At 49.0% G+C, this 15,842-nt stretch overlaps 1 protein-coding gene across 2 annotated transcripts in view; it reads left to right on the forward strand.

The window, feature by feature from the left end:
* ST6GAL1 (ST6 beta-galactoside alpha-2,6-sialyltransferase 1) overlaps positions 1-15,842 on the forward strand; it is a 346,442-nt gene that overhangs the window by 307,364 nt on the left and 23,236 nt on the right. For both annotated transcript variants that reach the window (XM_069727802.1, XM_069727803.1), the window contains one exon: positions 11,296-11,397. In XM_069727802.1, coding sequence (XP_069583903.1) covers positions 11,296-11,397 — 102 coding nt within the window. The remainder of the gene's footprint in view (positions 1-11,295; positions 11,398-15,842) is intronic.

Raw genomic sequence — 15,842 nt, forward strand, 5'->3', positions numbered from 1 at the left:
TAAGGGGCAAGTGACTGTGCAGAGCATCTTATGGGGCCATACTTGTGCAGCATTATAAGGGGCAAGTGACTGTGCAGAGCATCTTATGGGGCCATACTAGTGTAGCATTATAAGGGGCAAGTGGCTGTGCGGAGCATCTTATGGGGCCATACTAGTGTAGCATTATAAGGGGCAAGTGGCTGTGCGGAGCATCTTATGGGGCCATACTAGTGTAGCATTATAAGGGGCAAGTGGCTGTGCAGAGCATCTTATGGGGACATACTTGTGCAGTATTATAAGGGGCAAGTGACTGTGCAGAGCATCTTATGGGGACATACTTGTGCAGCATTATAAGGGGCAAGTGACTGTGCGGAGCATCTTATGGGGACATACTTGTGCAGTATTATAAGGGGCAAGTGACTGTGCAGAGCATCTTATGGGGACATACTTGTGTAGCATTATAAGGGGCAAGTGGCTGTGCAGAGCATCTTATGGGGACATACTAGTGCAGCATTATAAGGGGCAAGTGACTGTGCGGAGCATCTTATGGGGACATACTTGTGCAGTATTATAAGGGGCAAGTGACTGTGCAGAGCATCTTATGGGGCCATAACACTTGTGCAGCATTATTAGGGGCAAGTGACTGTGCGGAGCATCTTATGGGGCCATACTTGTGCAGCATTATAAGGGGCAAGTGGCTGTGCAGAGCATCTTATGGGGACATACTAGTGCAGCATTATAAGGGGCAAGTGACTGTGCGGAGCATCTTATGGGGACATACTTGTGCAGTATTATAAGGGGCAAGTGACTGTGCAGAGCATCTTATGGGGCCATAACACTTGTGCAGCATTATTAGGGGCAAGTGACTGTGCGGAGCATCTTATGGGGCCATACTTGTGCAGCATTATAAGGGGCAAGTGGCTGTGCAGAGCATCTTATGGGGCCATACTTGTGCAGCATTATAAGGGGCAAGTGGCTGTGCAGAGCATCTTATGGGGCCATACTTGTGCAGCACTATATGGGGCAAGTGGCTGTGCGGAGCATCTTATGGGGACATACTTGTGCAGCACTATATGGGGCAAGTGGCTGTGCAGAGCATCTTATGGGGCCATACTTGTGCAGCATTATAAGGGGCAAGTGGCTGTGCGGAGCATCTTATGGGGCCATACTAGTGTAGCATTATAAGGGGCAAGTGGCTGTGCAGAGCATCTTATGGGGACATACTTGTGCAGCATTATAAGGGGCAAGTGGCTGTGCGGAGCATCTTATGGGGCCATACTAGTGTAGCATTATAAGGGGCAAGTGGCTGTGCGGAGCATCTTATGGGGCCATACTAGTGTAGCATTATAAGGGGCAAGTGGCTGTGCGGAGCATCTTATGGGGCCATACTTGTGTAGCATTATAAGGGGCAAGTGGCTGTGCGGAGCATCTTATGGGGCCATACTAGTGCAGCATTATAAGGGGCAAGTGGCTGTGCGGAGCATCTTATGGGGCCATACTTGTGCAGCATTATAAGGGGCAAGTGGCTGTGCAGAGCATCTTATGGGGCCATACAAGTGTAGCATTATAAGGGGCAAGTGGCTGTGCGGAGCATCTTATGGGGCCATACTAGTGTAGCATTATAAGGGGCAAGTGGCTGTGCGGAGCATCTTATGGGGCCATACTTGTGTAGCATTATAAGGGGCAAGTGGCTGTGCGGAGCATCTTATGGGGCCATACTAGTGCAGCATTATAAGGGGCAAGTGGCTGTGCGGAGCATCTTATGGGGCCATACTTGTGCAGCATTATAAGGGGCAAGTGGCTGTGCAGAGCATCTTATGGGGCCATACTTGTGCAGCACTATATGGGGCAAGTGGCTGTGCGGAGCATCTTATGGGGCCATACTAGTGCAGCATTATAAGGGGCAAGTGGCTGTGCGGAGCATCTTATGGGGCCATACTTGTGCAGCATTATAAGGGGCAAGTGGCTGTGCAGAGCATCTTATGGGGCCATACTAGTGCAGCATTATAAGGGGCAAGTGGCTGTGCGGAGCATCTTATGGGGCCATACTTGTGCAGCATTATAAGGGGCAAGTGGCTGTGCAGAGCATCTTATGGGGCCATACTTGTGCAGCACTATATGGGGCAAGTGACTGTGCAGAGCATCTTATGGGGCCATACTAGTGTAGCATTATAAGGGGCAAGTGACTGTGCAGAGCATCTTATGGGGACATACTTGTGCAGCATTATAAGGGGCAAGTGGCTGTGCGGAGCATCTTATGGGGCCATACTAGTGTAGCATTATAAGGGGCAAGTGGCTGTGCAGAGCATCTTATGGGGACATACTTGTGCAGTATTATAAGGGGCAAGTGACTGTGCAGAGCATCTTATGGGGCCATAACACTTGTGCAGCATTATTAGGGGTAAGTGACTGTGCAGAGCATCTTATGGGGACATACTTGTGCAGCATTATAAGGGGCAAGTGGCTGTGCGGAGCATCTTATGGGGACATACTAGTGTAGCATTATAAGGGGCAAGTGGCTGTGCGGAGCATCTTATGGGGCCATACTTGTGCAGTATTATAAGGGGCAAGTGACTGTGCAGAGCATCTTATGGGGCCATACTTGTGTAGCATTATAAGGGGCAAGTGGCTGTGCAGAGCATCTTATGGGGACATACTTGTGCAGCATTATAAGGGGAAAGTGGCTGTGCAGAGCATCTTATGGGGCCATACTTGTGCAGCATTATAAGGGGCAAGTGGCTGTGCAGAGCATCTTATGGGGCCATACTTGTGCAGCACTATATGGGGCAAGTGGCTGTGCAGAGCATCTTATGGGGACATACTTGTGCAGCACTATATGGGGCAAGTGGCTGTGCAGAGCATCTTATGGGGACATACTTGTGCAGCATTATAAGGGGCAAGTGGCTGTGCGGAGCATCTTATGGGGCCATACTAGTGTAGCATTATAAGGGGCAAGTGGCTGTGCGGAGCATCTTATGGGGCCATACTAGTGTAGCATTATAAGGGGCAAGTGACTGTGCAGAGCATCTTATGGGGCCATACTAGTGTAGCATTATAAGGGGCAAGTGGCTGTGCGGAGCATCTTATGGGGCCATACTAGTGTAGCATTATAAGGGGCAAGTGACTGTGCAGAGCATCTTATGGGGCCATACTAGTGTAGCATTATAAGGGGCAAGTGGCTGTGCGGAGCATCTTATGGGGCCATACTTGTGTAGCATTATAAGGGGCAAGTGACTGTGCAGAGCATCTTATGGGGCCATACTTGTGCAGCATTATAAGGGGCAAGTGGCTGTGCGGAGCATCTTATGGGGCCATACTAGTGTAGCATTATAAGGGGCAAGTGGCTGTGCGGAGCATCTTATGGGGCCATACTAGTGTAGCATTATAAGGGGCAAGTGGCTGTGCGGAGCATCTTATGGGGCCATAACACTTGTGCAGCATTATTAGGGGCAAGTGACTGTGCAGAGCATCTTATGGGGCCATACTTGTGTAGCATTATAAGGGGCAAGTGGCTGTGCGGAGCATCTTATGGGGCCATAACACTTGTGCAGCATTATTAGGGGCAAGTGACTGTGCAGAGCATCTTATGGGGCCATACTAGTGCAGCATTATAAGGGGCAAGTGGCTGTGCGGAGCATCTTATGGGGCCATACTTGTGCAGCACTATATGGGGCAAGTGGCTGTGCAGAGCATCTTATGGGGCCATACTAGTGCAGCATTATAAGGGGCAAGTGACTGTGCGGAGCATCTTATGGGGCCATACTTGTGCAGCATTATTAGGGGCAAGTGACTGTGCAGAGCATCTTATGGGGCCATACTAGTGTAGCATTATAAGGGGCAAGTGACTGTGCAGAGCATCTTATGGGGACATACTAGTGTAGCATTATAAGGGGCAAGTGACTGTGCAGAGCATCTTATGGGGCCATACTAGTGTAGCATTATTAGGGGCAAGTGGCTGTGCGGAGCATCTTATGGGGCCATACTTGTGCAGCATTATAAGGGGCAAGTGGCTGTGCAGAGCATCTTATGGGGCCATACTTGTGCAGCACTATATGGGGCAAGTGGCTGTGCAGAGCATCTTATGGGGCCATACTAGTGCAGCATTATAAGGGGCAAGTGACTGTGCGGAGCATCTTATGGGGCCATACTTGTGCAGCATTATTAGGGGCAAGTGACTGTGCAGAGCATCTTATGGGGCCATACTAGTGTAGCATTATAAGGGGCAAGTGACTGTGCAGAGCATCTTATGGGGCCATACTAGTGTAGCATTATTAGGGGCAAGTGGCTGTGCGGAGCATCTTATGGGGCCATACTTGTGCAGCATTATAAGGGGCAAGTGGCTGTGCAGAGCATCTTATGGGGCCATACTTGTGCAGCACTATATGGGGCAAGTGGCTGTGCGGAGCATCTTATGGGGCCATACTTGTGCAGCATTATTAGGGGCAAGTGACTGTGCAGAGCATCTTATGGGGCCATACTTGTGTAGCATTATAAGGGGCAAGTGACTGTGCAGAGCATCTTATGGGGCCATACTTGTGCAGTATTATAAGGGGCAAGTGACTGTGCGGAGCATCTTATGGGGCCATACTTGTGTAGCATTATAAGGGGCAAGTGACTGTGCAGAGCATCTTATGGGGCCATACTAGTGTAGCATTATAAGGGGCAAGTGGCTGTGCGGAGCATCTTATGGGGCCATAACACTTGTGCAGCATTATAAGGGGCAAGTGACTGTGCGGAGCATCTTATGGGGCCATACTTGTGCAGCATTATAAGGGGCAAGTGGCTGTGCAGAGCATCTTATGGGGCCATACTTGTGCAGCACTATATGGGGCAAGTGGCTGTGCGGAGCATCTTATGGGGCCATACTTGTGCAGCATTATTAGGGGCAAGTGACTGTGCGGAGCATCTTATGGGGACATACTTGTGCAGCATTATAAGGGGCAAGTGACTGTGCAGAGCATCTTATGGGGCCATACTAGTGTAGCATTATAAGGGGCAAGTGGCTGTGCGGAGCATCTTATGGGGCCATAACACTTGTGCAGCATTATAAGGGGCAAGTGACTGTGCGGAGCATCTTATGGGGCCATACTTGTGCAGCATTATAAGGGGCAAGTGGCTGTGCAGAGCATCTTATGGGGCCATACTTGTGCAGCACTATATGGGGCAAGTGGCTGTGCGGAGCATCTTATGGGGCCATACTTGTGCAGCATTATTAGGGGCAAGTGACTGTGCGGAGCATCTTATGGGGACATACTTGTGTAGCATTATAAGGGGCAAGTGACTGTGCAGAGCATCTTATGGGGCCATACTTGTGCAGTATTATAAGGGGCAAGTGACTGTGCGGAGCATCTTATGGGGCCATACTTGTGTAGCATTATAAGGGGCAAGTGACTGTGCAGAGCATCTTATGGGGCCATACTTGTGCAGCATTATAAGGGGCAAGTGGCTGTGCAGAGCATCTTATGGGGCCATACTTGTGCAGCACTATATGGGGCAAGTGGCTGTGCGGAGCATCTTATGGGGCCATACTTGTGCAGCATTATAAGGGGCAAGTGACTGTGCGGAGCATCTTATGGGGCCATACTTGTGCAGTATTATAAGGGGCAAGTGACTGTGCGGAGCATCTTATGGGGCCATACTTGTGTAGCATTATTAGGGGCAAGTGACTGTGCAGAGCATCTTATGGGGCCATACTTGTGCAGCATTATAAGGGGCAAGTGGCTGTGCAGAGCATCTTATGGGGCCATACTTGTGCAGCACTATATGGGGCAAGTGGCTGTGCGGAGCATCTTATGGGGCCATACTTGTGCAGCATTATAAGGGGCAAGTGACTGTGCGGAGCATCTTATGGGGCCATACTAGTGTAGCATTATAAGGGGCAAGTGGCTGTGCGGAGCATCTTATGGGGCCATACTAGTGTAGCATTATAAGGGGCAAGTGGCTGTGCGGAGCATCTTATGGGGCCATAACACTTGTGCAGCATTATTAGGGGCAAGTGACTGTGCAGAGCATCTTATGGGGCCATACTTGTGTAGCATTATAAGGGGCAAGTGGCTGTGCAGAGCATCTTATGGGGCCATACTAGTGTAGCATTATAAGGGGCAAGTGACTGTGCAGAGCATCTTATGGGGCCATAACACTTGTGCAGCATTATAAGGGGCAAGTGGCTGTGCGGAGCATCTTATGGGGCCATACTTGTGCAGCATTATAAGGGGCAAGTGGCTGTGCGGAGCATCTTATGGGGCCATACTTGTGCAGCATTATTAGGGGCAAGTGACTGTGCAGAGCATCTTATGGGGCCATACTAGTGTAGCATTATAAGGGGCAAGTGACTGTGCAGAGCATCTTATGGGGCCATACTAGTGTAGCATTATAAGGGGCAAGTGACTGTGCAGAGCATCTTATGGGGCCATACTAGTGTAGCATTATAAGGGGCAAGTGACTGTGCGGAGCATCTTATGGGGCCATACTAGTGTAGCATTATAAGGGGCAAGTGGCTGTACGGAGCATCTTATGGGGCCATACTTGTGCAGCATTATAAGGGGCAAGTGGCTGTGCAGAGCATCTTATGGGGCCATACTTGTGCAGCACTATATGGGGCAAGTGGCTGTGCGGAGCATCTTATGGGGCCATACTTGTGCAGCATTATTAGGGGCAAGTGACTGTGCAGAGCATCTTATGGGGGCATACTTGTGCAGTATTATAAGGGGCAAGTGACTGTGCGGAGCATCTTATGGGGCCATACTTGTGCAGCATTATTAGGGGCAAGTGACTGTGCAGAGCATCTTATGGGGGCATACTTGTGCAGTATTATAAGGGGCAAGTGACTGTGCGGAGCATCTTATGGGGCCATACTTGTGTAGCATTATAAGGGGCAAGTGACTGTGCAGAGCATCTTATGGGGCCATACTTGTGCAGCATTATAAGGGGCAAGTGACTGTGCAGAGCATCTTATGGGGCCATACTAGTGTAGCATTATAAGGGGCAAGTGGCTGTGCGGAGCATCTTATGGGGCCATACTTGTGCAGCATTATAAGGGGCAAGTAGCTGTGCAGGGCATCTTATGGGGCCATACTTGTGCAGCATTATAAGGGGCAAGTGACTGTGCAGAGCATCTTATGGGGCCATACTTGTGCAGCATTATAAGGGGCAAGTGACTGTGCAGTGCATCTTATGGGGACATACTTGTGCAGCATTATAAGGGGCAAGTGACTGTGCAGAGCATCTTATGGGGCCATACTAGTGTAGCATTATAAGGGGCAAGTGGCTGTGCGGAGCATCTTATGGGGCCATACTTGTGCAGCATTATAAGGGGCAAGTGACTGTGCAGAGCATCTTATAGGGCCATACTAGTGTAGCATTATAAGGGGCAAGTGGCTGTGCGGAGCATCTGTATGGGGCCATGATAATGTGTGCAAAACTGTAAAGCGCTGCGGAATATGTTAGCGCTATATAAAAATAAAGATTATTATTATTATAACACTTGTGCAGCACTATATGGGGCAAGTGACTGTACGGAGCATCTTATGGGGCCATAATGCTTGTGCAGCACCATATAGGGCAAATATCTCTATGGAGCATCTTATGGGGCTCTTATTGCCCTTTATGCAGGATTATATGGGGCATATTTTAATATGGAGCATCTAATGGGGCCCATCAAACTTTATGGAGCATTATATGGGGCTTCTGATTCAATATGGATATTCAAAATCACTTAACCTACTGATGTCTCAATTAATTTTACTTTTATTGGTATCTATTTTTACTTTTGAAATTCACCGGTAGCTGCTGCATTTTCCACAATAGGCTTATACTCGAGTCATTAAGTTTTCCCAGTTTTTTGTGTCAAAATTAGGGGGGTCGGCTTATACTCGGGTTGGCTTATACTTGAGTATATACGGTAGTTACTACACCCTAAGGATGCCTGGCCCGTGGGTACAAATGGTCCGTATGCCCACTCCAATGTGCGTTTCAAAACACCTTAGTCAGGGGGCGAAGCAGCTTCTTCCCCTTATTGCATTGATACTCTAAAGTTGGGTGTACACGTCCTGGCCTCAGAGAGGCGCACTGCGCATGATTGGAATGAACTATTTTTTTTGTTTATTGTATATGGAGGTATATGCTCCTAGTTTGCACCTGTTCACATTAGCTTGGAAGTGCCAGTCAGTCTTTTTGTCATTGTATATTAGCTGATGGAGCACTCCGACCTTTAGCATGTGCTGGATTTTAATTGCAACAGGGTCCTACCTACCCATAAAATCAGATTTGGAAGAGAGGTATTTACATTTACCCAGGAATTCAGACTTCAATTTTAGAGAGGAATTCAAATTAGACACGTTAGGACTAGTGATGAGCGAATATACTCGTTACTCGAGATTTCTCGAGCATGCTCAGGTGACCTCCGAGTATTTTTTAGTGCTCGGAGATTTAGGTTTCATCACCTCAGCTGAATGATTTACAGCTATTAGCCAGCATAAGTAAATGTGGGCAATTCCTAGCAACAATCAACCCCCACATGTACTTATGCTGGCTAACAGATGTAAATCATTCAGCTGCGGCGAAGAAAACTAAATCTCCGAGCACTAAAAAATACTCGGACAACACCTGAGCATGCTCGGGAAATCTCGAGTAACGAGTATACTCGCTCATCACTAGTGTTGAGCATTCTGATACCGCAAGTATCCGATACTTTTTTGGTATCGGGTATTGGTATCGGATCCATAGTGAGGTGTAAAATAAAGAATTAAAATAAAAAATATTGATATATTCACCTCTCCGGCGGCCCCTGGACATCACCGCGGGTAACCGGCAGGCTTCTTTGTTTAAAATGAGCGCGTTTAGGACCTGAGGAATGACGTCGCGGCTTCTGATTGGTCACGTGCCGCCCATGTGACCGCCACGCAACCAATCAGAAGCCGCGACGTCATTCCTCAAGTCCTAAATTCCTAGAATGAGCGCGTTTAGGACCTGAGGAATGACGTCGCGGCTTCTGATTAATCGCGTGCCGCCCATGTGACCGCCACGTGACCAATCAGAAGCCGCGACGTCATTCTCAAGCACTAAACTCCTCATTCTAGGAATTTAGGACCTGAGGAATGACGTCGCGGCTTCTGATTGGTCGCGTGGCGGTCACATGGGCGGCACGCGACCAATCAGAAGCCGCGACGTCATTCCTCAGGTCCTAAACGCGCTCATTTTAAACAAAGAAGCCTGCCGGTTACCCGCGGTGATGTCCAGGGGCCGCCGGAGAGGTGAATATATCAATATTTTTTATTTTAATTCTTTATTTTACACATTAATATGGATCCCCGGGCCTGAAGGAGAGTTTCCTCTCCTTCAGACCCTGGGAACCATCAGGATACCTTCCGATACTTGGTGTCCCATTGACTTGTATTGGTATCGGATATCGGTATCGGCGATATCCGATACTTTTCGGGTATCGGCCGATACTATCCGATACCGATACTTTCAAGTATCGGACGGTATCGCTCAACACTACTCATCACTAGTTAGGACCCATCAGTTTTGAGACCACCTTGTCGTTGGTTGATGGGCATGCATGAATTGGCCAAATTGTGTGCTAAGCGTCTCATTTTTTCCTAGTATTCAGAAGCAGTATTGCTATTCATATTTCATATATTTCATATTGACATGCTTTAGCATGACAAACAACAGAGTGCAACTTTTTTTGTTTACCGACTAGCAGCTCTGTCACTGTGCGCTGTACACAGAAAGCTGTGAAGTGGGCGGTGTAATACAAAGCTCTATAATCAAGATCTGCAGCAGAGAAAACAGTAATTTTATCATAACTTCTCCACCTTGTAAACTAATTAAAACAGCACTTGAATCAGGGTATCTGTCCCTATCTCATGATGCTGACAGATTACACTGCAAAAAACTGCTGACAAATCCCCTTTATATGTTTGTTCCAGGATAGAACAATCGATGAACTATCCATAGAAAACATCATCAATATGAGTTTGGTGGGTTTCCGACACACAAACCCTCAATCAATCTGCTCCAGCAGTGGCCGAAACTAAGCAGCAGCTCCGTACAGTTCTCACTAGGGTTGAGCGAAATGGGTCGGCCAGATTCAGAAGTCGCCGACTTTTGGCAAAGTCGGGTTTCATGAAACCTGACCCGACCCCTGTGTGGGGTCGGCCATGAGGTCGGCGATCTTCTGATCTGGAATCGGAATTCCGATACCGAGTTCCGATATGTTTAAGATATCGGGAATCGGTATCGGAATTCATATTTAAGTGTAAAATAAAGAATAAAAATAAAAAATATTGATATACTCACCCTCGGACGCGCCCTGGTTCTCACCGGCAGCCTTCCTTCCTAAGAATGAGCGCCTGAAGGGCCTTCGATGACGTCGCGGCTTGTGATTGGTCGCGTGAGCGGTCACATGGGCGTCACGCGACCAATCACAAGCCGCGATGTCATCTAAGGTCCTTCAGGCGCTAATTCTTAGGAAGGAAGTGTCCGAGGGCGCGTCCGAGGGTGAGTATATTCCTAATAGGTATATACTCACCCTCGGACGCGCCCTGGTTCTAACCCGCAGCCTTCCTTCCTAAGAATCAGCGTCTGAAGGACCTTAGATGACGTCGCGGCTTGTGATTGGTCGCGTGACGCCCATGTGACCGCTCACGCGACCAATCACAAGCCGCGACATCATCGAAGGTCCTTCAGGCGCTCATTCTTAGGAAGGAAGGCTGCCGGTGAGAACCAGGGCGCGTCCGAGGGTAAGTATATCAATATTTTTTATTTTGATTCTTTATTTTACACTTAAATATGGATCCCAGGGCCTGAAGGAAAGTTTCCTCTCCTTCAGACCCTGGGAACCATAAGAAACCCAATGCACTGCATTGGGTTTCGTGTTTCGGCCGACCCCGACTTTTCTGTAGGATCGGCCGATTTCACTCGACCCGACTTTTGAAAAAGTCGGGTTTCATGAAACCCGACCCGATCCTATAAAAAGAAAAGTCGCTCAACCCTAGTTCTCACTGATTGCTGCTGAGTATTGCGGTTTGTCTTCCATTCATTAGAGGGTCACATCCTCAGCTATGCTATCAGCCCCTATAGCTATTTGGTAAACCCCTACATGAATGCTTCACCGAAAGGCCTATAAAAATGAAAGGTGACAATTTATGTTCTTTACAGACACTAAACCACCAAGAAATGTGAGATGATTTGAGCTGTGCACCCTGAGTGCTGTTGGGATAAGATGTACCTTAGGATAAGGACATTGTGGTTATCAAAATGTGAAGGGTAAAATTCTGATTCATATCTATATAATGTTTCCCTTATTTGCAGGTTGTGACGCAGAAAGAGTTTAATTTCACGAAAAACCCTATCTATAAAGATGTAATATTAATTTTGTGGGATCCGGCCCCATATGATGCTGACATATACCAGGTAAAACTGGACATGTATTGAAAGTCATTTTTTTATATTACTACTAAAGACATTCTATAGTCTAATATTGATATTGTTTAAGAATAAGGCTATGTCTCCACATTCAAGATTCCCTGCGCTTTGGACGCAGCGGATACCCCGCCCTGCTCCGCCCAAAGCGCTGCCCCCATTGTACGCGCGGTCATTTCAAGAAATCCCATCTCCACTATGTGTTCAAAGATGCAGGCAGTAGACCTGCGTAAACGGACATGTGGTGTATCTTTCCAGACCACAGCATGTCTATTTACAATACGGAGACAATCAGTCAACGCAGCGTAAATTTCCCCCCGCCACATCTAATTATTAGTCACATGCCTAATAACTGCGGGAACGCAGCTTACTATGCATGTGTACTAATTTACATATGCTGAATCTTGTGTCACATCCGGAAGTACGTGACAGACCGGGGTCACAATTGCAAATGTGATGCGAGAAAATCGCGCGAGTGTCTTGCATCACCACCTGGTGCTGCCGCTGGCACTCGGACTAGCGTGTGCAGCTGCATAGAAATACATGCAGCCACACACTCTGGTCCTGAGTGCCGGGTGTTGATGCGAGAGACTCACGCAAATTTTTCACATCACACTCGCAAGTGTGACACCGGCCACACAGAAATATCTAATGTCCTTTCCTTTTTTTTTACTAAATAAATAACTTTTTACAAAAAAATGCCGTGGGCTCCTGTGCAATTTTCCAAACCAGCAGAGGGAAGGCCAGCTACTGGGGGCCAATGTTTATAGCCTGGGAAGGGGGAAATACCTATGGAGCTTCCCAGGCTATTAACATCAGCTCACAGCTGTATACTTAGCCTTTATTGGCTATTAAAATAGGGGGAAACCCCCCAAAATTTTGTGGGGTCCCCCTATAATTAATAACCAGCAAAGGCTAGGCAGACAGCTGCAAGCTGATATTAATAGCCTAGGAAAGGGCCAGGAATATTTCCCCCTCTGGCTACAAACACCAGCTCACAACCACCCCAGAAATGGTGCATCTCTAAGATGCGCCAGTTCTGGCACTTAGCCTCTCTCTTCCCACTTCCCCTGTAGCAGTGGCAAGTGGGATAATAGTTTGGGGGTTAATGTCACCTTTGTATTGTAAAAGGTGACATCAAGCCCGGCTTAGTAATGGACAGGCATCTATAAGACACCTATCCATTAATCATCCTATAGTTGTTACAAGTTAAATAAAGACACAGCCAGAATAAAGAATTTTAATGAAATAAATCACCACACAGTTTTCCCATCTTTATGGTCCTGATAATTCCCCGAATCCCTCGATCTCCTGCAAAAATAATAAAATAATACACTAACACAAATACTCCCTGGTCCAACATAGTCCTTAATAACGAGTGCCCCACGACGAGTCCAGCTCTGCTACATCTGGATGCCTGACATCCAGATGTAGTAGAGCTTGTAGATGACCGCCGGAGATAACTCTCCGGCAATCACTTGCACTGCAGTTCTCATGATCAGCTGATTAGCTGATTGTGAGAACCAGCCTAGTGACTGGAGGTAACCCCGGCGGTCACATGCACGGCAGTTCTTGCAGTCAGCTCCGTCATCGTGAGAACTGCAGTGGACGCGGACTTCCGGGGTCATAAGGTAAGAGACTATTTAAATTAGTTCACATGCGTAGTAAGCTGCGTTTACGCAGTTATTACGCATGTGACTAATAATTAGATGCGGTTTTACCACATCTAATGTTAGTCAATGGGAAATTTATGCTGCGGAGACTGAGCGTCTCCGCATCGTAAATAGACATGCTGCTGTCTATAAAGATGCACCGCGTGTCTGGATACGCGGGTCTGCTGCCTGCGTCTCCGAACTCATAGTGGAGATGGGATTTCATCAGATCCTCTCCACTATGCTGTAACATCTGAACGCTGCGGGTTTAACGCTGCAGATGCACACAGCGTCAAACCCACAGTGTTACCTGACTATGGAAGCATACCTTTACAGTACCAGCAAAATTAATGAGATTTCTACAATCTCATGCATACGCTGCTAATTTTTTTCTTTCAGATTTGAACTATCAGATCTTTTTTTCATATCTACGGCGTGTTAATTCTTTCACCATTTTTGCAGCTTTTTTCACCCATTCAAATGAATGTGACAAATTGCAAGTAGAAACACAAGAAAACCGAATGTAAAAATGCACCAAAAATTCATCTAAAACATGAATATCTAGCACATCATTTTTCTTTCAATATTTTGTTTTTTGGTGCAGAAAAATCTGCTGCAAATGGTTAATGTGTGCACATGCCCTTATCATCGATATTATTCAAGAAAGTGCACAATAAATAACTGATTTTACTTACTATACTGGGAAACTGAATGTGACGTAATTATATCATGTGGAAGGTCAATATTACTACAGATATAGCACAACTAAGTGCACATTATATCAAATATTTACCATTGTGTTATAACCCCTTTATAGGGGTTTTCTGGTTTTGGAAAAACATCTCTTTCCCTGCGCCGCATTTAAAAGAAAAAGAAAACAAAATGCTTTAACACGCTTTCCTCATCCTCCACGGGTACAGCGAGTGTTCGTCGTTACTATCAGAGTCATTGTCTGCAGCGCTAACTTCACGGCGACAGCGCTGTAGCCAATAACTGATCTCAGCGGCGCCGCTTAAGTTGGCAGCATAAGCTGCGGAGCTCAGTTATTGGCTGCAGCGCTGTCAGATTGATGTCACCATTGCAATCAATACCAAACATGGGGAACATTGGAGGAGACTTGTTGTAGGAGGATGAGTAATGCACAGATTGTCTAGAGGGGGGGCTGTATGGGGCGCAGCTAAAAGGAGGCCCCCACATGACTGCGTTGCCATGGGAGCAGTGCAGTAGGTTTTCTTTTTAAAAATAAAGGTGTTATTGAGTAAAGGAGCCCGGGGATTGGAAGAGTAGGATTTGGGGTGGGGATTTATGCAAAAAGGGAGGTGGGGGCTTGGGAAAGTGCAGGAAAAGGGGAGATCAGTTACCTTAGACGGGCGAAGTGAGTGGACCTGCTGCCACATCCCTCTCACCATGTCTTCTGTGGACAGCCTGGTAGCTCAGCTTCGTCGGGAGGCCAGTTCCAGGAGGGCCGGATGGCTGGAGGAGCAGCTCACAGGGCTGCTCGGAGGCAGTGGGAGCCAGGACAGCGGGAGCCGGGGCAGCAGAACCAGGCGGTCTAGGCCGCCAGACAGGCTGTCCCCCGACACTACACCGCGCGGCAGGCGCAGGCCGCGGAGCCCCTCCAGGGACCCTGCGGGGGCTGGGGGACGCGGCCGATCCACCTTGCCCGCCCCCTCCCCCGGCAGGAATCCACCTGGCGGCCCTGCCGGCGCGAGGCGGCGCGGTGCTGGGCGAGCGGTGCAGACGCGGCAGGACGCCGGCGCTGCACAGGATGTCAGGGCCGCACTTCCGGTGCGGCCTAGCAGAGGGCGCGGCGGCGCCGCAGCACCGATAGCAGCAGCTTCTACCCGCCGGGGAGCACCTCCCGCGGTGGCGGCAACACGAGCAGGGGGACGGGGAAGGAGCCCAGCGGCGGCGGCAGCATCCACCAGGCAGGAGCCGGGGAGTATCGCGGCGGGCGCAATTGCGGCGGGGGCACCCGGATCCCATCCCCCCAGTGCACCTGGCTCTGCGACAGGACGGCAGAGCAGACTATCGGGCAGGACAGCGGCGGCATCACGGCAAGGAGCGGGTCGCGGTCGGGCCGCAGGAGCGGCGTCCAGAGGAGACAGTCCAGCGGCTGGAGGCAGAGGAATCACGGAGCCGGACAGATCCAGATCCAGCAGGAGGTTGAGGGACCGGTCGCCTTCGCCAGTCTCGGTCCCCCCTGGTGACGTGGAGGCCAGGGGCGCGGGCCTGGGGCAGATGAGTGGCAGCGATGATTCCGGGAACGAACATCGCGACGAAATGGACCAGCAGGATTCAGGAAGCACGGCTGGTGGGGACACAGCACCTGCGCAGCCACGTGAGTACATGTCCAGTCTTTCCCCAGTGCCGGGTGTTTCGGGTGTGGTGGAGCGGGGTGGGGGCTGTAATGAGGTCCCGGGGGTCAGAGAACTTCTAGCGGGTATGTCGCAGATTTTGCGTAGATTGGATGGGGGCGGGGGTAGCTCAGTTGCTAACAGTGTGGGATCGTCGCCCGCTGGTGCCTGGGTGTCAGTTGCCGGGGGCGTAGCAGGGGGTTCGAACGAGATTGCGAGCTCGGGTAGCGGGACACCTGTTTCTGTGGCGGGGGTGTCGGTGTCGGTACAAGCGGAAACGGGAAAAGGTGATACCGTTAAGTTAGACGACAGGGCAAAAGGCGAGGTATATGTGTGTTTTGAGGGTCCGCTGGGGGCCCATTTGAAGAAAGAAGTCAAGGAAAAGATTTGGAAAGATGAATACGTAGAGATTTTCTCTCTCCTTCCT

This window comes from Ranitomeya imitator, chromosome 5, assembly GCF_032444005.1.
Source record: "Ranitomeya imitator isolate aRanImi1 chromosome 5, aRanImi1.pri, whole genome shotgun sequence".
Lineage (NCBI taxonomy): Eukaryota > Metazoa > Chordata > Amphibia > Anura > Dendrobatidae > Ranitomeya > Ranitomeya imitator.